Source organism: Procambarus clarkii, chromosome 80, assembly GCF_040958095.1.
Source record: "Procambarus clarkii isolate CNS0578487 chromosome 80, FALCON_Pclarkii_2.0, whole genome shotgun sequence".
NCBI lineage: Eukaryota > Metazoa > Arthropoda > Malacostraca > Decapoda > Cambaridae > Procambarus > Procambarus clarkii.
The window spans coordinates 18737184-18762128 of NC_091229.1; the positions used below are offsets into that span (position 1 = coordinate 18737184).

Sequence of the window (24945 nt, forward strand, 5' to 3'; positions counted from 1 at the left end):
GAAAAGGTCGAGAACAAAAACATCATTTCTGGGCAAGACCGCCTATGTCACTTCCTGAGCCAAGACCTGAACTAGGCCCGAAAGGTAGGAGCGAGACAATGCAGTCAAGAAACGTGAAAGTGGTGGAAGTATCGCCACCAAAACGACAACTTGTATGCCATGAACTATGTACTATATCAAGTGCTGCACATGTAAATCTAACCCCACACATACACTCTTAGAATTTTGGTGCTCAACCTGAATTGTGAAGCAGCAAAAATAGTCCTCCAAATTTACACAGACATAGAGCAGACTGTCCTTCTAACCTTGAATTTTCCTGAAATGAGGAATATTAAAAGATCTACCTGAAATGGGGAATATTCATAGATCTGCATGAAATGAGGAATTCATCAATCTGCATTAAAAGGGGAATATTTATCAATCTGCATGAAATGAGGAATATTCATAGAGTATGAATTAGGAATATTCAAAGTTCTACATGAAATGAGAATTATTTACTAAGTTGACCAGACCACATACTAGAAGGTGAAGGGACGACGACATTTCGGTCCGTCCTGGACCATTCTCGTCGTCCTTTCACCTTCTAGTGTGTGGTCTGGTCAAATTACTTTAGCCACGTTATTGTGACTCATCGCCTGCATTATTTACTAATTTGCATGAAATGAGGAATATTCATAGATCTGCATGAAATTATGAATATTTATAGACATGTACAAAATTATGATTTTGACTTTAATTTATTACAATGCAGTAGGTACTGCAATTCATTATTGCTGAAAAGTAATTTCGTAACAGCACAAAATATATTTAACTAAACATATCAGATAAATACTAGCAATCATAATAAACAATTTACCTTCGTGAGATTATTGATTTCCAGATCAAGCAGACCAATTTTTGATCTGGGTGCAGCGTTGTTCATGACGGAGCGGGTCTCGGCTCCTGTGTATACCACCAATCCTAGTAGTGTTCCGGAGGCCACGACTGTTCCTGCCCAAACTGTGTTCTCCACAGTCAGTGCCTCTTCCGTATCTGTATCATGCTAAGTGAAATAATACATTGTTTAGATTACGCAAACAAAACAAAAACTTGCTAAGCATAATAGAATACTCTGGTCCATGCTGGAACTCTCATATGCTCTGAGAGCTTATATAGGCCATCCATAACTCTTATCCATCCATATCTTGACAGGGAACTATGGTAATGGTCCTCTCATGAGTGTTCTGAACCTTAAAGGGCAGAAATCAACAGTAAAAGAGGTCGGTACACCCTCAAGTGTGCTCTATAAGACATAACTCATGATAGGGTAAAGTGTTAGTGGTGAGAGGCAGGCCCAAAGAGCCAAAGCGCAACCCCCGCAAACACAACTAGAAGAGTACAACGAGATGAGTACAAACTTACCAAAACCTTCTGTAATGTCAACACCTCGGCTAGCTAAGCCGGTAGAACCCTGTCAGGTAGCAGGCAAACTGACCACCAGAAACAGCTATGAAACCTCGGGGGAAACAGAAGAGGACTACCAACACAACCTAGGCTTGCCTAATAAGAAGCTAAGCAGACCTCCTCCATCTAAACAAGGTGAGAACGCCAGTGAACGAAGAGAAAATGAAAACAAGCTTCATGGCTTCATGGAGCTTCGTAGCTTCATGGAGCCGATGGGGCTCCCCACAGAAAAGCTGTTAGATGTCTCTGCTCGCAGTTTGACATATAATAATTCATTAAATTCATTGTAGCGGGGGACAGGAAGCCAGAGTGTGTTCATACATGTTAAGCTTATATCACGGTCCCCCCCACCACAAGGTTGAATTATTGACCCTGCCCAGGATGCAACCCCACAACAAGCTGATTAACTCCTGAGTATCTACTTACTGCTAGGTGAACAGAGGCATTAGGTGACAGGAAATGTGCCCAACCATTTCTGTCCCACCCAGGATTCAAACCTGGAATTCTCAATAGTGCGTCGAGAACAAACCCAGCTGTACTACAGAGTACAGCCCGGTTTTGCATCACAGTGAGCTAGTGCGCTCGATGATGGCCTGACTTAGATTCACAACTACCCCTCTCCTTTGCTTGAAATGCTGTACATATTAATGGCTTTAGGCATAAAATATACTACTCTATCTAGAAATCCAACATCCTGCTTGTTACTAATTATATATGTATGTATTTTTTCCAAAATAAACATTATCATTATCAAATTCACAACAGCACCACTAGGAAGGATCCCGCCCATGATGGGGATAAAAGCTAAGAGAACCTGACAGGTGGTGTGTGTCTTGGGTGGGATCAAATAGGCTTAGGCTCAGGAAGAATCTGAGGGGCTGTAGTTCAGAAATAGCCATTTCTAAAGGAAAAATTTAGCAAGTGAGGTTTGTGAAAAGGGTTAGGGTTTATTAAGTATTTTAGTGAAACCTGACTTTGAATGATATTTTGATGAGACATTTTGATGAGACTTTAAATAATTAAAATATTAATTATTTTGTTGCATTTCTAAAAATGATATTAACTCAGAAAACATGGACATTATAGGATGTCATAATGCAGTGTTTATGTTTTTTTTTATTTCTAATAGTTATCATGTATATATATATATATTTTTGTATATATACAAGAGTTCCTACATTCTTGTACAGCCATTAGCACACACAGCATTTCAGGCAAGTCGTTAATCCTAATTTTCACACACACACACATCCCCAGGAAGTAGCCTGTAGCAGCTGTCTAACTCCCAGGTACCTATTTACTACTAGGTGAACATGGGCATCAGGGTGAAAAAAAACTCTGCCCATTTGTTTCCGCCTCCGCTGGGGACCGAACCTGGACCCTTAGGACTACAAACCCCGAGCGCTGTCCACTCAGCCATCAAGTCCCCTTAATATTATTTATTTTGTTGCTATCATCATAAATCTTCTTTCACAGATTCTGTTGACTTAACCTTCACCTGAAACAATTTAATCTAAAAAATATTCCTCATTTTAATCCAATGTGACATACACAATCTTTACCTTTTTCAGTGGTTTTCAAACTAACTTTATCCCAGATCTCTTCAAAATGTCATTCAAAGTCAGGTTTCACTAAAATACTTAATAAACCCTAACCCTTTTCACGAACCCAACTTGCTAAGCACCTTATCTTCTAAAATTGGCAGACTTACCTTTGTGAATGTACCAATGAAGTTATAAATATCTTTTTGGGGCTTTTCAGCATATACAGTCGCATCCATTTGAAAAAGTTCTTCATTTGTGTCCAGTTTCTGTGTTACGGGGACAGCGAGCCGCAACTTCCAGTCAGTTTCGCCATCCAGCTGGTCCGTGCGGATGAAACAGGTGCCGCTAGTTTCAGTTGTCCGTAAGAACACCATATCAGCTGGCACACGCTGGTCCTGTGAAGAAATTATTACATTCAACTCTATAAGGCAACCAGAACGCAACTCCATAGTCTCCTATGATTGACGGATGCCTACTACTAAGGTATATATATATACGTGTATACTTTTGATGGGACATCTTAGCTTATTTATTATGTACCCAATACCTATACTATGGGCAGTAGTGGAAAAGGTTCCAGAGGCACATAATGGGTTTGGGCACTGAACCTCTTATTCTCTTATTGCTGCCAGAAAGTACTTTGGTTTACTGCAATCTGTGATATTAATATACTGTATAACTGAATGAATAGTTCCTTACAAAGCAGGATGAGCAATACACTAGAAATGAAATGGTAAAGAAAATTTAATTATCAAATATCACTACAATAATATGATTAATAATAACACAGTACTAGTATCTTTATACAGAAAATGATCTTACTTTCTCAACAAATATCAAATCGCCAACTTTGATATTTGCACTGGTGACTGTTCTCTGCCCTCCGTGAGGGGTCATGCGCTTGTATTTTTGCTGATTTACTTCTTTGTCCCTCTGTCGTCTACGAACATCGTCAACTGCTTCACGAGTCATTGTCACCAGTATGACAAAGCCCTGAAATGAGACGGACAGTACAGTAGTGTAATATGGGCAGCTTCAGGGCTATTTTTCCATTATGTTATTCACACCGTCCCTTCCACACCCATCTCATTGTTTTTTCTCTCAGAGAAGCATCTCTTGCTTCGTTATCAGTATTCATCGGCACTTTGTTGCTGTATTTCAAGTAATCTTACATTTTCTATTCTTAATTTTGCAGACTCATCTTTTACTTATCATTAAACCTAAAATTTCCTAATAACACCATGATATTTTGTATTTTGTCCTGATAACCTTTCCACTATATAATATGCTGTGTGTATTAGTGGCTGATCCTACTAATTAACTACTGTAACATGTTCCTATACAGTATATATTTTACAAATAAAATGATTATTATTGTTTTTATAATTGCATTATGCCAAGGCCAATCTAAATTTGTACATAAACACACTCATCACACCTTCTTCGCTCTAGGTTACCGATGCATGTAACTGACAGACATACTTGTGACACGTCACCATTTTACACAACACTTACCAATGGCCCCCAATACGTATACAAATATCCAATACGAAGTTCTGGAATGAACTGAGATGTGGCCATCACAAGGAAATACAAATTCAAGAATAGCTTGAACTGCTCAAAGAGAACCTGAAAAGATAACAATATTAGTACAGTAGTACAGTTATATTATAAATGTAAAACTTATAACATTTATATTCAGCATACCATATTATTAATACATTTTCAACTTCTTTTTCAGCAATACATTAAAATATCATTCACAAAAAGCTGTGATATTTATACTTCTTAAATGATAAGCCAGAAACCTTTAAAAGAAACACGTGAATATACTTTTATTGAGTAAGGCACAATTGTCTAACATCATGCTCAAACCTGTCATTCAAAAATAATTACACTTATAACAACCACTTGTTGAATGGACAAAAAATCAACCGGTGCACCCAAAAAGTTCACAGTTTGTACAATTAATTTTGTAGAGGGCACGAGAAAGACGGCAACAACCAACCCTAAACCTTCTTAGGTGTAATTAAGGACAAATATCTGATCAGCCTAAGATGGTGTACATTAGGTTGAGGATTGCTTATTTAGGCCTAAGACAGATTAGGTTCATTTCTATAGTTACTGTTCCACTTGTTAGAATCCCATTTGGGGTATTCCAATATTTCAAAAGTGTGAAATTTGTGGGTATAACAGACCATTTTTGCACATTCATCCAATAATTGTTATAAGTACAATGCTATGTATTATTTTTGGAGGATGGGCTGACTTTTTCACACAACTGTATAACTAATTCAGTGTTTTCATGATAAAACTTACCAGAGGGATAAAGGAGAAGAAATTAAACTTCTGATTACGAATGACATTTGGAGGAAACTTCTCTGATGTTGGGTGCCCAATCCGTACAGATCTCGCTGCGAGCTGACGACGACGCATGCAGCAGCTCACCATGCTCTCACATAACCTAGTTCATGAGTAAAACAATTGTTGAATGTTATGAAATAGGACAACCTTTTAGAATATTATTATTATTCTTTTCCTGCCTACCTTTCTAGGCACATATTAATCATTACAATGCAATTCCAAAGTTTCATAATACAGCATTGTACTGTATACTGAAGTTCACATTACAAATCATAAGAAATAATAACGCTAGACACATCCAGATGCCAAAGTTAAATCAGATCAAGTAAACATGATTCACTTCTATATTTTCCCACACAATTTATTTCCTTATAAGCTATTTCATCTCTGAGAAGTGCCAAACTCCATTAACTATTGATGCTCTCATACACAATTCAAACAATATTTTAATAATTTATATTTACAACCCTATTAGATTTTCAATTTATAATTCCCACTCAATCCTGTACATATCACTGAAGTGAAATTCTGCGTTCATGTTTTTCTCCTCCTGTAATATATATTAAACAAAATTACACAGTTAACCTGTTTGAACAGACAGGTTCATACCCCGGCCCCTTCCGCTGCAACCAGTGTCCTTGCACTGGGAGTTTTCTGTTTTTAAGAAATTTATACCATACATTGTTGCAAATGATAAAACACACTTTGGCACAGATTTTAATACTAAAATCAGCCAATAATGAAAATAATGAATTGAGAGGATTGAAAAGCACCTTTCTGAAGAATGCCTCAGTTGCTTTCCATGCCAAGTTCAATGTCCACCCAGAGCAATCACACATGCCCGGCCCGAGGCATCAGCTGGGGCTGCAGTCTAGGTTCTGCTTTGCTCTTTTTTTATCTAGGTTCTACGCCTGAACAGTACACGCCTCTGGTGTGGAGGAATTGTGTCTCCAACTGTTCAAAGATGGTATTTCTTTTTTCATGCCTAGCAAACCAGTTAACCAATCCAATGGTGAAGAATAATGTTCAAGTGCTACAAAGATTTGCTGTCTCACCTTCCTGCTGCTGATGCTAGGAGGTTTCAAGTCATTTTTTGTCCTGAGGAATGGAGACTGCTTCTGACTTGAACCCAGCTCTATTTATGTAAAGTTTGACTTTTTTCTCCCAGTACCAGCATCCCACTTCCTAATGATGAGCAGGCATACCTTCCTTTTCTGTGGGCAAATGGTGGCTGTTCTGTTGGTCCCAGCTGTGTACCAGGCTCCTGCTTCCTAAAAGTAACAAAGCACACCTTATTCTGAGAATAAGTGGTGGCTGTTATATTGGTCCCAGGTGCTCAAATGACCAAGGTCTGCAACTCGCTCTTCCTTCTTGAGGGGAGAAGCTCGTGGTTATCATTCTATACCAAATGCTTTGGTTGGAGTCTCTGGTGGTCATTTCACTGTGTGAGTGCAGTTGCTTCGGGTATTATAATACAGTATTGCACGATGCCCATATCTCATTGAAAAATCTGGGACGGTATGCAAATTACATGGTATCTCACGTGCACCATTATGATGCAGTGAGGACGGAAACGTTTCCCCTGCACCAGTGCAGAGCGTCAACCTGCCCTGACTACGTGCATAAATACCAATCCACAGAGTTCGGTAGGCACTTGCAGCAACCAAATGAACTGTACTGGTCAGGAAAGATTTTATTTTGCACTGAAACTTGATTTTTGTTTAATATCATTCAACTTTGCTACAGGTATAGCATTTTCACAACTGGGAAAATCAACTGGTGATCTGAGATGACTCGAACCCTTGACCGAGAGAATCCCAGCTGCTGACGCTAACCACTGAACTACCCTGACTTGGTAAAAGTCATGCAACCGAATTTCTACTGAAATCACAGATAGTCTGAAGGTGACATCAGTAGAAATCCAATTTTATAAATTTTATCAAGTCAGGGTGGTCCAGTAGTTAGTGTCAGCAGCTGGGATTTTCTCGGTCGAGGGTTTGCGTCACCTCAGAGTTCCTGTTAATTTCTCATTGATATATCATATAAGTATAATTTCTCTGTGTATTTTCACAACTGCTAACTCTGCTAACAGTGTCTTAAAAGAGTCTACTTTGCTCAGTTGCAAACCTATATGATTACTGAATTATTATTATTCACATTAACATACATATCAATGAGAAAATAAATTGGAGCAATGCAACGACTCGAACCAGCGATCTGGGTACTCCCAGCCATGCACCTTACCCCCTTTTATTATTATTATTTATATTACTATTATTTTACTTCCTGCCTAAACCTGTATGTTTATGCTTAGATTAGTCATAAAATGACCTCATTATAACAATCACCTACCGTGCAAAAAAGTTTCGTATGCAGAAAGAAAGACAGCACAACCGTTGTGTTCCTGTCATTTGGAATGTACGAGTGTCTGTGTCTGTATCAGACAGTAAATACTGCGATTCATCTGCTTCAAAATCCCCATCCACAGCAGCATGCATCATTATACTCCCCAGCGTGACGGCTGCTTTTTCTGAAAACACAAGAATAGTTATCATACAAGAGTATTACAGTACAGTATATACATTCAAGTATTTTTCGCTACAAATACCTAACAACTACTTAAGCAAAAACCACACACACAACCCGTAAAAATCATGTTAACTCAACAAGCTTAGCCTCAGTAATAGGTATAGAGAAACAAGGCATTTTAACATATAATCACTATTTCCATGCAAGGTAACCTCAGTTTCCAATGTTTTTCCAGCAGATCAGCATCAAATGGTGTGTTCAAACTATTACAATTTTATTAAGTCCCATTTCTCCCTAGAAACCCAGCATGTACTGTACTGCATTTTGAAAATGCTTTTAATTATAGATATTCAATATATTCAACAACATAATCAACTCAAAACTCTTTGATGGCTGCATATGGTATGACTTGTTTGAGATAAGAATGATAGATTTAAAATTTGGTGAATTTAATTCTATCTCCAATAATGAAACGAACATGCCAGAAGTATGTGCTTGTACAACAATAGTTAACTGCATTGACAAATGATTTTAGTAGTTTACCTTGATGGTAATAATGACTCGTAGAATAAACCTACTTTACCACCCTGGTGTGAACGCAACCCGTCCTCTCGAATAATACATCACATCGAGGAAAATAATATCCAATGGGCAAAATATGGTATAAATCATAGTGGCTCTCAAAACAACCACATTTTCAATTCATGGGGGAGGGGGGGGCCACTGGTTAGGTAAGATTAGGTTCGGGCAATTTAGTGCATCTTTTTTGTGACTTTTTGTGCATCTTGGCAACCCAAGAGGAAGGGCTGTTTAATGATACAAAAATGTTAATAAGCAACATTTAGTACACAGGAGATTATATCAGATATGAAAAAGAGGCATTGTGATGAACGTTAGTAGCGTAACAAAGCTAGCTAGTGAAGTGTGTTAGTATTATAAACACTATTTACAACAGTTTATCGTCCAAATTATTTGACAAAACAGGCAACACAGCTACTAAAATTCCGTTGTGCTCTGCCGGCCTCAGTAGCACACATTAAAGCATAGCACCACGATTCATACAAAACCTGAACTGTAACAGCTCCCTTTAAGCCTTGTTATCCACACCACCAAAACCTATTAAATTCACAGATTGTTACCCCCATAATCAGAACAGCCATGGGCAACTGGAGGGTTCCAATGATTTTCTCAGCTCTTCTGTAGTCTCTCCAACTTCAATATCTGCCAAGAGACCTTTGACTTTTATCATTTAAAAGTATTATAATTACAATAGTCTACTAATTAATATAGTCTGAATAAAGAATTTATGTAAAATGTATTCAGCAATGAGCTAAGGAATGCAAACAACATGGTGGCTGCAACTAATATCAAGCAGTTCTGTACATTTCATTGGTGTGAGGATACAATTATTAAATATTAAAATGATTACGTTCCTATCCATTAAAGTTGTTAATATGCTTTGCATTACCAGGACAATAGCTGACCACTGCAGATTCAAGTAATGTAACAGTATTACAGCATGCCCTTGCTATTCATAGGAAATAAGTTCATGAAAGCTTCACATATAATAAAATCATGACTGCTAAGACCAAGGGCTTATTGGGACAAAAGAGAAAAAGATTGCAGACATAAAATTAACCATCTTTTAAAAAGAATAAATGATGTAAAAATGGAAGAAACAAGTGGTGAAAATGTGTAGAACAGCTATGTTTGATAATATGTAGGAGAATGAATATGTATATGTGCAGAGTGGTGTGGTGTGAGTTGTGTGGTGTAAGTAATTACACTTAGGTATTTACACACACACCACACACACACACACACACACACACACACACACACACACACACACACACACACACACACACACACACACACACTCACACACACCTAAGTGTAATTACCAAAGTGTAGTTACAGGATGAGAGCTACGCACGTGGAGTCCCATCTTCCCAGTACTCTTTGTCACATAACGCTTTGAAACTACTGACAGATTTGGCCTCCACCACCACCTCACCTAACTTGTTCCAATCATCTACCACTATTTGCAAAAGTGAATTTCCTTATACTGTATTTCTTTGGCAGCTTTATTTAGTTAACAAAAGAAGCTAGTTTAGTTGTTTAGTTTGTGTGTGTGTTGACCAGACCACACACTAGAAATTGAAAAGCTTTCCCCCTTCCATTTCTTTCTTTCTCTTTCCTTTTCTTTCTCTCTTCTCCCTTTTTCTGTTCATTGTCTTCTCCTACGCTCCCTTGCTATCCTCTTCTTTTTTCCTATTACTATCTCCTTCGGTGGTTATAATAGGAGCTGCCTCGTATGGGCCAATAGGCCTGCTGCAGTTCTCATTACTACTATCCTCTACACCTGACTTTCCTCCTCAGCTCTCTCTTGCCTATTTATTGCCTGTCCCTACCTCCTCATCACAATCGACTTGAGAATGGTCCAGGACGGACCGAAACGTCGTCGTCCCTTCAATTTCTAGTGTGTGGTCTGGTCAACATACTTCAGCCACGTTATTGTGACTCATCGCCTGCTTGTGTGTGTGTGTACTCACCTAGTTGTGGTTACAGGGATTGAGTTCTGGCTCTTTGGGCCTGCCTCTCAACTGTCAATCAATTGATTTGATTCCCCCCCCCCCCACACACACACACACCCAGGAAATAGCCCATAGCAGCTGTCTAACTCCCAGGTACCTATTTACTGCTAGGTAAACAGGAGCATCAAGGTGAAAGAAACTGCTCCATGTATTTCCGCCATCGCCAGGGATCGATCCCCGGACCCTAGGATTATGACTCCCAAGCGCTGTCCACTCAGTCGTCAGGCCCCCTTTCGTGTGTGTGTAGTGTTTTAAGTTACTGTGTGTTGAGGGTGTAAGCATGATTTGGAGTTTGAGTTTAGAGTGGGTGTGTGATAAGTAATGAATAAAATGTTGAATCCATTTATTTCATCATCAAAACTATGAAAAAAGTGATCACAGGTAGTGCTGTTAACTTCAAGTAGCCAAAACAAATAATACAAACACAGGAAACAGCAAGGGTCTGCTATAATTGTTAATAAATCTCTCCAGATATATTCCCTTTGAAGCTTAAGGGGATGTAACATGCTTGTTTACTGGGCTCATGTTTATAATGGGCATATAAGCATTTACAAGTAAGTTGTTGAGAAAAACAATGTAACAGAACAGGAGTTTAAGTGAGGAGAGTACTTCACTCAACAATAAACTACATATTCCCACATGGTGTTATTTCAACAAGACTGTCTGTGGTTATTTTTCTATGATCACTTTAAGAAGTCGTTGATGGGGATTAATGTAAGGCCTACAAGTTTAACACAGTAAGATCTTGACAGGCCTCCTTATGTTCTAATTCATGTCTACATTAAAACACTAAGCACAGGGTAATTTCATGCAGAATGGTCCCCTGTAGCATGCAGTATATTTGAAGAGTCTTCCAACTATACTGAACGCTTGATAATTTTACGCTGTTCAAGGCATCAGTAGCTGAAATGGGCAAGGTTATCATGTAAGTTTTAGTAGAACACAATTTTATTTTACAAAATGAAGCAAAATACATTTAGTTTTTACCCAGTTTTAGTTACAGGAAGTGTGCTACGCTTATGATGTCCCATTTTCTTGAAAAATTCGGTTAAATGGGGTCTTAAAACTATTGGTAGTTTTGGTACACAGACCTACAGTATGTCTTGTATTAATGTTGTTCCATCCTTCAACTACTCTATTAATAAAGAAAAAATACAGATTTTTCTAAATTGAGGATTCTTGATCTTGTATTATTATGTTCCATCATTCTGTTAAGGACGGGCAGAAATATACTTCAACTTTCAACAAAATATACTTCAGTTTTCAACTTTCTCGAAAACTACCATTATTGGTAATCATGTCCCACATTTTTCTATCTTCTAGTTCAGGAAATTATTAATTATTATTATTATTACTATTATTATTATTATTACTATTATTATTATTATTATTACTATTATTATTATTATTACTATTATTATTATTATTACTATTATTATTATTATTATTATTATTATTAAGTGCCATACTGGCTTAGCACTGTCTCCTTATAATTACCTTACCTTGGAACATAACATGGAAGGGATATGAGGACAAGGACTTAAGGTATAAAGACAGGGAGTTGGAATATGATTAGTGAAAGAACGATGCCCAACCACTTGGATCACTTGAAATCTAACACCAACCCTTTAAGATACGAGGCCTTTACTGTACATTAGTCCGAGTGGATGGACAAATGATAATGAAATCTGTCATATATCGGATTCTTCTAAATAAGTGGTGGAGGCAGGGACCCTTGATTGTCTCAAGCATGGGTTGAACATACATATGAGTGGGATTGGGTGGTTATAAATAGGAGCTCGTATGGGCCAATAGGCCTTCTGCAGTTACCTTTATTCTTATGTTCTTAAGTAACTATTTTCAACCTAATGATTGTGGGTAATTTGGATATAGGCCTATTGATTACTGTATGGTCAAATTGCACGCACTCATTGCACCAAAGTTCATGTGCTTCGTTATGATGGTTAGCCTGCATTAGCCTAGTTCGGGTTGAGGAAAGATAAGGTAGGTCTTAAAATCCATTGTTAGCCTACATTAGCCTAGTTTGGGTTGAGGAAAGATAAGGTAGGTCTTAAAATCCATTGGTAAACCATCTTGGGAGCAAGGTGATTTGTGTCTAGATAACTATAATATTCAAATTGCATGACTTGATCCATGGTATACAAGTAAACTGGATATTTTGAACATTTTTGGTCCAGGACGGATCGAAAAATCGTTTCATTTTCTGTTGTGAATTCGATGTCGACGCTTCAGCCACGTTATTATAACTTATAAATCTTATAAATCTCTTTTATGTATGTACCTTACCTAAATAAACATTTTTTTATATCATCTGCTTCAGGCTATAAGGTCATCATTTTGCCCCATGCATTATTCAAGCAGACCCAAACAGCAGTAATTAACAATTGCTAAGAACTGCACTAACACTAAACACTCCATGAACTATAATAGGAAACATAAGTCTCATCAGAAACAAAATGAAATATTGAGACAATATGTTTTGGTTACAATTTAACAATAATGCATAACAATCCTGTTATATATAACAATATTGTCCTTTTAATACAACATTTGTAATTTTACACAACATTTTTTCCTTAAATACAACATTTACACTCAACCCTTCAAAAAATAATGCAAATCTGGAGATGATTTCCTCATAAACTAACATCACATGACACTCCACAATGACTCACTATTTAGCGCACATCAACGAAGCGACTGGCTGCTTACCCAACACAATCGCCAGTAACTGCGGCAAATGCACCACAGGGTAGGGAATGAGGTCACAGGAAGAGAGGTCGTGACCCCTGAAATATGGTAGTTGGCTTGGCCCGCGGGTCACCACTATCTTACACACACACTCATGTAAACAAACCCTAGGCGGTGGTGCCAGATCGCGCGGGGCCACTCTAGCCACGTTGCCACACCAGCCGGGGCGAAAAATTGAAATTGAAATTGAAATTGAAATAAGTTTATTGAGGTAAAATACACACAAAGGGATGAGGTAGCTCAAGCTATTGAAATTGAAATTGAAATAAGTTTATTGAGGTAAAATACACACAAAGGGATGAGGTAGCTCAAGCTATTTAAATTGAAATTGAAATAAGTTTATTGAGGTAAAATACACACAAAGGGATGAGGTAGCTCAAGCTATTGAAATTGAAATTGAAATTGAAATAAGTTTATTGAGGTAAAATACACACAAAGGGATGAGGTAGCTCAAGCTATTCTCACCCCGTTCAGTACAACGTGTTCATACGTATATAGACACACATCACAAACAATAAACATATTACCGAATATTCTGAGAGATTGAAATTGAAATTGAAATAAGTTTATTGAGGTAAAATACACACAAAGGGAAGAGGTAGCTCAAGCTATTCTCACCCCGTTCCGTACAACGTGTTCATACGTATATAGACACACATCACAAACAATAAACATATTGCCGAACATTCTGAGAGATAAACATATACAATTCCTCCTTTACACAAGTAGTATGGTATCAGACGTACGCACAAATACTTTTATGACTTAGGTATACTGTATACTGTAATTTGCAAGAGACATGCAGATAGTTTAACAAAAATTTAGTCTTCGTGGGGGCGAAAAAGACATGGCCAAATGAGATTTATCTCATTTACAATCAACACTTAAACTTTTTGGTAACTAACTCATCAAGATTGTAACTTGCTTAGCTAAATGAATTGTGGGGTTCAGTCCCTGAGCCCATTATGTGCCTCTGTAACCTTTTCCACTACCGCCCACAAGATGGGTATGGGGTGCATAATAAATGAACTAAACTAACACTTAAATGTCTTATAGTCTAACAGTTGGTAGTCTTAAATGACTAACGCACCAGAGATTTATTCAATTAACCCACTATACGTTCTTTTCCTTAAAGTCGAAGGTAGGCTTGATTATTCCAAGTGTTTGGTTAGCTTTTTTGACTCGTGCTCCCTACCTGCTGTGCAACTATTTATTTATTTATTATTTATTTATTTATATACAAGAAGGTACATTGGGTTTGTGAGAATACATAGCATAGTATTTACAAAATACTATGACTTTAAAAAAAAAACTTTCATTGAGTGGTGGATTTTGACTCCCAGGTTCTTTTCTTCATCAATCTGTTGTAATGTAGTGTTATTAATTTGGTAATTGTGACATGGGTTGCTATGCCCCACATGCAGGGTCTTGCATTTGACAATATGTTTTTTTTTTAGATATATACAAGAGTTGTTACATTCTTGTACAGCCACTAGTACGCGTAGCGTTTCGGGCAGGTCCCTGGAATACGATCCCCGCCGCGAAGAATCGCTTACTAAGCACTAAGTCTACTAAGCTAATTAAAAAGCATTTGCCAATCTGATCATTTGTGGAGTTCATGTAGTTTATTCTCAGAGAAATCTGATACACAGAGAAATGACAGTAACGTGATATATTCAACCCGTCCTCGATTCAAGTCCATTACATCCAGTGGTCGACCCCACAGACGCATTCATAAATTTTAACATGCTGTTCATCCAAAACAGGAATTTTTTCAAATATATATTAATATAATATATTAGCATATTGTGCATATATATATGCGCAATATAATATGTGCATATCTTGCCCGAAACGCTGTGCGTATTAGTGGATTTAGGTATTGAATGTACTAGCTCTATCTATAAATCAAACATCATGTCTCCGTGGTGTAGTGGTAAGACACTCGCCTGGCGTTCCGCGAGCGCTATGTCATGGGTTCGTATCCTGGCCGGGGAGGATTTACTGGGCGCAATTCCTTAACTGTAGCCTCTGTTTAACGCAACAGTAAAATGTGTACTTGGATGAAAAAACGATTCTTCGCGGCAGGGGATCGTATTCCAGGGACCTGCCCGAAACGCTACGCGTACTAGTGGCTGTACAAGAATGTAACAACTCTTGTATATATCTCAAAAAAAAATGTTTGTAACTCATTTTCCATGTATGTACTTTTACCTGAATAACATTTTGATTTTTTTTTTACTTAAACACTTTAGCGCGCCCCGGACGTTTGTTTATGACCCCTATTTTCTCTTGAATGCGAGCGAGCGTCGTATTTACACGACCCATGAACAAATATTTCTATAAAATTCAATTCTTATCCGATCGACTTGGGGATAGTATGAACATGTTTGCCATGAAATTTACGTTTTCTCTAATAGCCACACAGCCTATTTGGGAGAACGGCATTGTATTGCATCTTCGTGGTAAGACTATTGTATTGTTGACACGACAAGTGTAATCGACGTAGGTTTTTGATTTGGTGCCGGTCTAACGTATCCTTGTGTGACATTTTATACATATGTTATTCTAGAACATTCTGTTGCAAACACATTGGTACAAAAATTAAATACGTACATAGAAAATTAAGGTCAGGACAGTGAAAAGAATATAAACTTTTCAATATTGGTTTCGCCGATGTGCAATAACAGGTAACACTTCCCCCACTTCACACACTCTTGCGGGTGGGCCGCGATCATGATTCTACATTTATATGCATATGTCCGTGTAGGCAATTTTATTGCGATCTCAGTGATACCAAATTTAACGCTGTAGGACAAGTGTGGAGTTGACAACCCTGAAAAGAATGGAAACATTTCGTCGCTGTTTGGAGCTCACGGCTAGTGATCGACGTAATTTCTTTATCTGGTGGTGGTCTAACTCATGCTTTGTTGACATTTTATACATATGTTCTTGTAGAATATTTTATTGCGAATACATTGGTATAAAAATGAAATATGTACATCGAAAATTAAGGTCAGGACAGTGAAAAGAGTGTACACTTTTCAGTGTTGCCACTCGATCGCCCGAAAAGCTGAGAGCACATTGTGCTAGCTTTTTTTTTTTTCAGTTTGCCGAGAGCGCTAAAGGAATTTTAGCGCATATAGGTTAGGTGTTTAGGTTCTGTTGGCGATTAGTTGTTTTTGAAGTACGTGGGTGAAGCATTTACACAACCCGTCCTCGACTCAAGTCCATTACAACCAGCGGTCGACCCCACAAACGCATTCATAAATTTTTACATGCTGTTCATTCAAAAAAGAAATTTTCTCAAATGTAAATTAATATTATAATATATTAGCATATTGTGTATATATAGGCATAGGTTAGGTTAGGTGTTTAGGTTCTGTTGGCGATTATTTGTATTTGTAGTACGTGGGTGAAGCATTTACAGCGTTGTGATTCGAACAAAATTCGTCAGTGAAGCACTTGTTCCGGATATGTTCGAACGTCAGCAGTTCTGAGTAGTGTGTAAACCGCTTTTCATTCATAAACAGGGGGTTTGGCGGGTGCATGGAATCACTTTTGGATCTTTGTTTGGAGGACGGGCTGTTTACAGTGTTGTGGTTCGAACAAAATTCGTCAGTGAAGCACTTGTTCCGGAAGTGTTCGAACGAAATCAGTTGGGAGTCGTGTGTAAACCGTTTTTCATTCATAAACAGGGGGTTTGGCGGGTGGATGGAATCACTTTTGGGTCTTTATCTGGAGGACGGGCTGTTTAAAGTGTTGTAGTTCGAACAAAATTCGTCAGTGAAGCACTTGTTCCGGAACTGTTCGAACATCATCAGTTGTGAGTCATATGTAAACCGTTTTTCATTCATAAACAGGGGGTTTGGCGGGTGCATGGAATCACTTTTGGGTCTTTGTTTGGAGGGCGGGCTGATATATCAATGAACAAATTCTAACATAGGTTCGAATCCTCACCAAGGCACTTGTGAATTTCCAGTCCGTCCTCCAAAGTTCCAAAAGTGATTCCATGCACCCGCCAAACCCCCTGTTTATGAATGAAAAACGGTTTACTAGTGGCTGTACAAGAATGTAAGAATTCTTGTATACATAAATAAATAAATAAATAAATAAATAAATAAATAAATAAATAAATAAATAAATAAATAAATATAAATAAAAGTTTACACACGATTCACAACTGTTGACGTTCGAACATTTCCGGAACAAGTGTTTCACTGACGAATTTTGTTCGAACCACAACGCTGTAAATGCTTCACCCACGTACTACAAATACAAATAATCGCCAACAGAACCTAAACACCTAACCTAACCTATGCCTATATATGCACAATATGCTGAAATATTATAATATTAATATATATTTGAGAAAATTCCTGTTTTGAATGAACAGCATGTCAAAATATATGAATGTGTCTGTGGGGTCGACCGCTGGATGTAATTAATGGACTTCGAGTCGAGGACGGGTCGCTTCATCATTATCATTTCCCACTCTACCATACTGTCATCTGCAACATTGATGATCTGGTTTGTAATATTCTCATCTATGTCATTGATGTATATGACAAAAATAGTTGGCCCCAAAATGGATCCCTGTGGTTCTCCACTTACTACATTTCTCCAATTAGATTCAATTCTATTTAGAACGACTCTTTGTTTTAACCATTGTTTTATCCATTCTAGTATTCTTCCATTTATTCCATGTGCCTGTAATTTCCTTGCCAGGTGACCAGACCACACACTAGAAGGTGAAGGGACGACGACGTTTCGGTCCGTCCTGGACCATCCTCAAGTCGATTATGGTCTGTTTTTCCTTGCCAGTCTTTCATATGTTACCTAATCAAAGGGTTTAGCAAAATCCATTATATAATATAACATGGCGGAACAATTAAGTGTATAAACTCTCTCAGCGGAACTTTTCACATACCTTACTTCACTGTGTAAATGAATGTGAACAAATCGTAGAATTTCATGATGATTCTGTTGCAAATATTAAAGAAATACAGATTTTTATTCAAAATGTATTTATTTTATTTATTTATTTATTTATTTATTTATTTATTTATTTATTTATTTATTTATATACAAGAAGGTACATTGGGTTAGAGAGAATACATAGCATAGTATTTACAATCTTGTAAAGCCACTAGTACGCGCAGCGTTTCGGGCAAAAATGATGTACTACTAGAAATCGTAGCGCCATACCCCAAGTTTACCTACTGTTTGTAGGTATAACCTTTATTACCTAATGTACATAGGTAAATTCACATAACAGTAAACTTCAACCGCAGCCTAATGGATGGGTGTGGGATGCATGATAAGCAAATAATAATTATATGCCTTATTTTGTATTTGTTTATACATTAAACTGTGTGACTAGGCTGTAACTTGCTATAGCTAATTGAATTTGGGGGTTCAGTTTCTGAGTCCATTATTTACCTGAATTTACCTGAGGGCTATTATCTCTCTAGTGGCCTCGACGAGGACAGGCAGCAGGCTGCTTGTCAAATGCCCCCCATATGTCCTAATGATAATGAAAGGGACTCCCAATAATGAGGATCCCGGTAGTGCAGTCGGCTTCGTTCTCCTTTGTAGCTTTCAACTACCGCCCACGAGATGGGTATGGGGTCCACTGCCGCCCACGGGATGGTTATGGGGTCCACTACCGCCCACAGGATGGGTATGGGGGTCCACTACCGCCCACGAGATGGGTATGGGGTCCACTTGCGCCCACAGGATGGGTATGGGGGTCCACTACCGCCCACAGGATGGGTATGGGGGACCACTGCCGCCCACAGGATGGGTATGGGGGTCCACTACCGCCCACAGGATGGGTATGGGGTCCACTACCGCCCACAGGATGGGTATGGGGTCCACTACCGCCCACAGGATGGGTATGGGGTCCACTACCGCCCACAGGATGGGTATGGGGTCCACTACCGCCCACAGGATGGGTATGGGGTCCACTACCACCCACAGGATCGGTATGGGGGTCCACTACCACCCACAGGATGGGTATGGGGTCCACTACCGCCCACAGGATGGGTATGGGGTCCACTACCGCCCACAGGATGGGTATGGGGTCCACTGCCGCCCACGGGATGGGTATGGGGTCCACTACCGCCCACAGGATGGGTATGGGGTCCACTACCGCCCACAGGATGGGTATGGGGTCCACTACCGCCCACAGGATGGGTATGGGGTCCACTGCCGCCCACGGGATGGGTATGGGGTCCACTACCGCCCACAGGATGGGTATGGGGTCCACTGCCGCCCACGAGATCGGTATGGGGTCCACTACCGCCCACAAGATGGGTATGGGGTCCACTACCGCCCACAGGATGGGTATGGGGTCCACCACCGCCCACAGGATGGGTATGGGGTTCACTACCGCCCACAGGATGGGTATGGGGTCCACTACCGCCCACAGGATGGGTATGGGGTCCACTACCGCCCACAAGATGGGTATGGGGTCCACTACCGCCCACAGGATGGGTATGGGGTCCACTACCGCCCACGAGATGGGTATGGGGTCCACTACCGCCCACAGGATGGGTATGGGGTCCACCACCGCCCACAGGATGGGTATGGGGTTCACTACCGCCCACAGGATGGGTATGGGGTCCACCACCGCCCACAGGATGGGTACGGGGTCTACAACCACCCACAGGATGGGTATAGGGTCCACTACCGCCCACAGGATGGTTATGGGGTCCACCCTATCGCCCACAGGATGGGGATGGGGGTCCATTACCGCCCACAGGATGGGTATGGGGTCCACTGCCGCCCACGGGATGGGTATGGGGTCCACTACCGCCCACAGGATGGGTATGGGGTCCACTGCCGCCCACGGGATGGGCATGGGGTCCACTACCGCCCACAGGATGGGTATGGGGTCCACTACCGCCCACAGGATGGGTATGGGGTCCACTACCGCCCACAGGATGGGTATGGGGTCCACTACCGACCATAGGATGGGTATGGGGTCCACCCTATCGCCCACAGGATGGGTATGGGGTCCACTACCGCCCACAGGATGGGTATGGGGTCCACTACCGCCCACAGGATGGGTATGGGGTCCACTACCGACCATAGGATGGGTATGGGGTCCACTGCCGCCCACGGGATGGGTATGGGGTCCACTACCGCCCACAGGATGGGTATGGGGTCCACTACCGCCCACAGGATGGGTATGGGGTCCACTGCCGCCCACGGGATGGGTATGGGGTCCACTACCGCCCACGGGATGGGTATGGGGTCCACTACCGCCCACAGGATGGGTATGGGGTCCACTGCCGCCCACGGGATGGGTATTGGGTCCACTACCGCCCACAGGATGGGTATGGGGTCCACTACCGCCCACAGGATGGGTATGGGGTCCACTGCCGCCCACGGGATGGGTATGGGGTCCACTACCGCCCACGGGATGGGTATGGGGTCCACTACCGCCCACAGGATGGGTATGGGGTCCATTACCGCCCACAGGATGGGTATGGGGTCCACTGCCGCCCACGAGATGGGTATGGGGTCCACTACCGCCCACAGGATGGGTATGGGGTCCACTACCGCCCACAGGATGGGTATGGGGTCCACTGCCGCCCACGGGATGGGTATGGGGTCCACTACCGCCCACAGGATGGGTATGGGGTCCACTGCCGCCCACGAGATCGGTATGGGGTCCACTACCGCCCACAAGATGGGTATGGGGTCCACTACCGCCCACAGGATGGGTATGGGGTCCACCACCGCCCACAGGATGGGTATGGGGTTCACTACCGCCCACAGGATGGGTATGGGGTCCACTACCGCCCACAGGATGGGTATGGGGTCCACTACCGCCCACAAGATGGGTATGGGGTCCACTACCGCCCACAGGATGGGTATGGGGTCCACTACCGCCCACGAGATGGGTATGGGGTCCACTACCGCCCACAGGATGGGTATGGGGTCCACCACCGCCCACAGGATGGGTATGGGGTTCACTACCGCCCACAGGATGGGTATGGGGTCCACCACCGCCCACAGGATGGGTACGGGGTCTACAACCACCCACAGGATGGGTATAGGGTCCACTACCGCCCACAGGATGGTTATGGGGTCCACCCTATCGCCCACAGGATGGGGATGGGGGTCCATTACCGCCCACAGGATGGGTATGGGGTCCACTGCCGCCCACGGGATGGGTATGGGGTCCACTACCGCCCACAGGATGGGTATGGGGTCCACTGCCGCCCACGGGATGGGCATGGGGTCCACTACCGCCCACAGGATGGGTATGGGGTCCACTACCGCCCACAGGATGGGTATGGGGTCCACTACCGCCCACAGGATGGGTATGGGGTCCACTACCGACCATAGGATGGGTATGGGGTCCACCCTATCGCCCACAGGATGGGTATGGGGTCCACTACCGCCCACAGGATGGGTATGGGGTCCACTACCGCCCACAGGATGGGTATGGGGTCCACTACCGACCATAGGATGGGTATGGGGTCCACTGCCGCCCACGGGATGGGTATGGGGTCCACTACCGCCCACAGGATGGGTATGGGGTCCACTACCGCCCACAGGATGGGTATGGGGTCCACTGCCGCCCACGGGATGGGTATGGGGTCCACTACCGCCCACGGGATGGGTATGGGGTCCACTACCGCCCACAGGATGGGTATGGGGTCCACTGCCGCCCACGGGATGGGTATTGGGTCCACTACCGCCCACAGGATGGGTATGGGGTCCACTACCGCCCACAGGATGGGTATGGGGTCCACTGCCGCCCACGGGATGGGTATGGGGTCCACTACCGCCCACGGGATGGGTATGGGGTCCACTACCGCCCACAGGATGGGTATGGGGTCCATTACCGCCCACAGGATGGGTATGGGGTCCACTGCCGCCCACGAGATGGGTATGGGGTCCACTACCGCCCACAGGATGGGTATGGGGTCCACTACCGCCCACAGAATGGGTATGGGGTCCACTGCCGCCCACGGGATGGGTATGGGGTCCACTACCGCCCACAGGATGGGTATGGGGTCCACTACCGCCCACAGGATGGGTATGGGGTCCACTACCGCCCACAGGATGGGTATGGGGTCCACTGCCGCCCACGGGATGGGTATGGGGTCCACTACCGCCCACAGGATGGGTATGGGGTCCACTACCGCCCACAGGATGGGTATGGGGTCCACTGCCGCCCACGGGATGGGTATGGGGTCCACTACCGCCCACAGGATGGGTATGGGGTCCACTGCCGCCCACGGGATGGGTATGGGGTCCACTACCGCCCACAGGATGGGTATGGGGTCCACAACCACCCACAGGATGGGTATAGGGTCCACTACCGCCCACAGGATGGTTATGGGGTCCACCCTATCGCCCACAGGATGGGTATGGGGGTCCATTACCGCCCACAGGATGTGTATGGGGTCCACCACCGCCCACAGGATGAGTATGGGGTCCACCACCGCCCACAGGATGGGTATGGGGTCCACCACCGCCCACAGGATGGGTATGGGGTCCACAACCACCCACAGGATGGGTATAGGGTCCACTACCGCCCACAGGATGGGTATGGGGTCCACCCTATCGCCCACAGGATGGGTATGGGGGTCCATTACCGCCCACAGGATGGGTATGGGGTCCACCACCGCCCACAGGATGAGTATGGGGTTCACCACCGCCCACAGGATGGGTATGGGATCCACCACCGCCCACAGGATGAGTATCAGGTCCACTATCGCTCACGAGATCTGTATAGGGTTCACTACCGTCCTCAGGAAAGGTATGGGGTTCACTACCTCGCCCACAGGATGAGTAATGGCGGGCATAATAAATGAAGACAATCAGATGGTGGCCCAAGTGATCATCTGTTCGCACACTGGTGGCGGGAACGCCTTGGGTGGCAACACTGCACGAGGGCCTCGACTGAACACCATCCCAGCTGTGTGTATCTCAGTCCCCCCCACCATATAAACACAGCGTATATAATCCGGATATAACAGACAGGTCCCCGCCTTCAATTCCAGCGGCAGAACGGAGGCCTTCGGACACGTTTCTTTTCATCTAGTGCCCCTATTCACATAGCGGTGAATAGGTACTCAGGATAGCTTTGGTTAGTGTTTGAAGCAAAAGACTTTTCCCCCCGCTGTGGGGCAGCTGTCAGGCAAGGGAGGCAGACGCCATGCTTGAACCTAATCAGTCTTCCCGCGGCAGTGACAAGGTGGACACCACAGCGTGCAGGCATCACTTGCCTGTCCCACGCCAGCCCGTGGTGCGACCTATCCCGTCTATGCTAGTCCGGAGGACGAAGAATATCCCGTCTACGCTAGTCCAGAGCCGACCTATTCCGTCACCTGTTCCAGGCCGCGGGGCGGACTGTCCCGTCACCTGTACTCCACGCTAGACCGGAGGGTGACCTATCCCGCCACGCAACACTAAGTACAGCTGGTTCAGTGTGGTCAACCACATCTGCTGAGCAGGCGCAAGAGGACGCTCCGGGCGCTTCTGCTGATTCCTGCTGGATTATATATTTGGACCGAATGTCACCATGGAAGGAGGTAATCAGGCAACTGGAGACCTTAGTTTTATTATTATTATTATTATTATTATTATTATTATTATTATTATTATTATTATTATTATTATTATATATATATTAATAATAAAATATTATTATTGTATAAAATCACATTAACGTGACGTATCAATGAGAAAATCAGTAAGAGCCGTGCGGAAGATTCGAACCTATGTTCTGGGTACTCCCAAGCATACGCCTTAGACCACTACTTTCTGTATTTACGTATGTAGCTTAGCCTAGCATTTTAAAAGCACTACAATCACCTTCTGTGGTTCATTGTCCAATAAATCCCTGAACTATATGTTTAACACATCTCTAACCCTGTCCATGGAGGACAGAAGAAAATGTATATATATGCTGGTTAGCATTGTTAATGTGTGGCCACGTCTGTGGTAGAGAATAACAATAATAATAATAAAAACTACACCACGACATGGTAAACAAAAGTAATGCAACCTGGAATATAAGTGAATCCTCTAGGGTTAGGAGTTATATCTCCTACGGTTCTTTTCAAATGGACAACGATATCACATCATATTAACATGATGTTAATGTGCAATTCCTAGATAGCAATTCCTGGACTACAAGCCAGAGTGCATGGGAGGGGGGGGGGGCCATGTGTGAAACCTCGGATAGGCTTTAGTGTAAGCCTAACCAGGGTGTATAGTCACACATAAGTTCAGTAGAACTTCGGTTTCAACCCTTTTAACCCTGTCGTAGCTCAGTCGATTAAGGCAGTGTCTGGGATGCTCCCGGACGCAGGTTCGAATCCTCGTCACGGCCCTTGTGGATTTGTTCAGGGTGTATAGTAGTAGTAGTAGTAATAGTAGTAATATATATGGAACATGTATTAGGCCGTGTTGTTAAGGACATTGATATAATTATCCAAGTTTCTGTTGACTGAAATTGCTCGTTCGTGTTTAATACAATTGATACATTTATGAATATCGCAAATGCATCTTTTATTCGTTTAAGGTAAGAAGTTGTCAACTCTCTCTCTCTCTTGCACTGTGCGACTTCTAGTTTCAGGGAATCTATTTCAAAATTAGGCTTGGAAGTGTTCAGTCCTTTCATTTGGGCTGTTCGGTAGGTGTAGAAGTTCTCACTTCTTGCAAGG

General features: G+C 42.6%; 2 protein-coding genes across 2 annotated transcripts in view; one reads left to right on the forward strand and one right to left on the reverse strand.

Annotated features, from left to right (window-relative positions):
• The window catches only part of LOC123746352 (probable phospholipid-transporting ATPase IIB), a 58338-nt gene extending 44994 nt beyond the window's left edge, over nt 1–13344 (reverse strand). Inside the window, 7 exon segments of the mRNA XM_045727818.2 lie at nt 857–1042; nt 3155–3382; nt 3810–3980; nt 4503–4616; nt 5307–5451; nt 7704–7881; nt 13211–13344. Of these exon segments, the coding sequence (XP_045583774.1) occupies nt 857–1042; nt 3155–3382; nt 3810–3980; nt 4503–4616; nt 5307–5451; nt 7704–7852 (993 nt within the window). The 5' untranslated portion in view covers nt 7853–7881; nt 13211–13344.
• A 10151-nt stretch (nt 13345–23495) lies between these two features.
• LOC123746354 (glycoprotein-N-acetylgalactosamine 3-beta-galactosyltransferase 1) overlaps nt 23496–24945 on the forward strand; it is a 28568-nt gene continuing 27118 nt past the window's right edge. Inside the window, exon 1 of the mRNA XM_045727820.2 lies at nt 23496–23808. Within this exon, the coding sequence (XP_045583776.1) occupies nt 23799–23808 (10 nt within the window). The 5' untranslated portion in view covers nt 23496–23798. The remainder of the gene's footprint in view (nt 23809–24945) is intronic.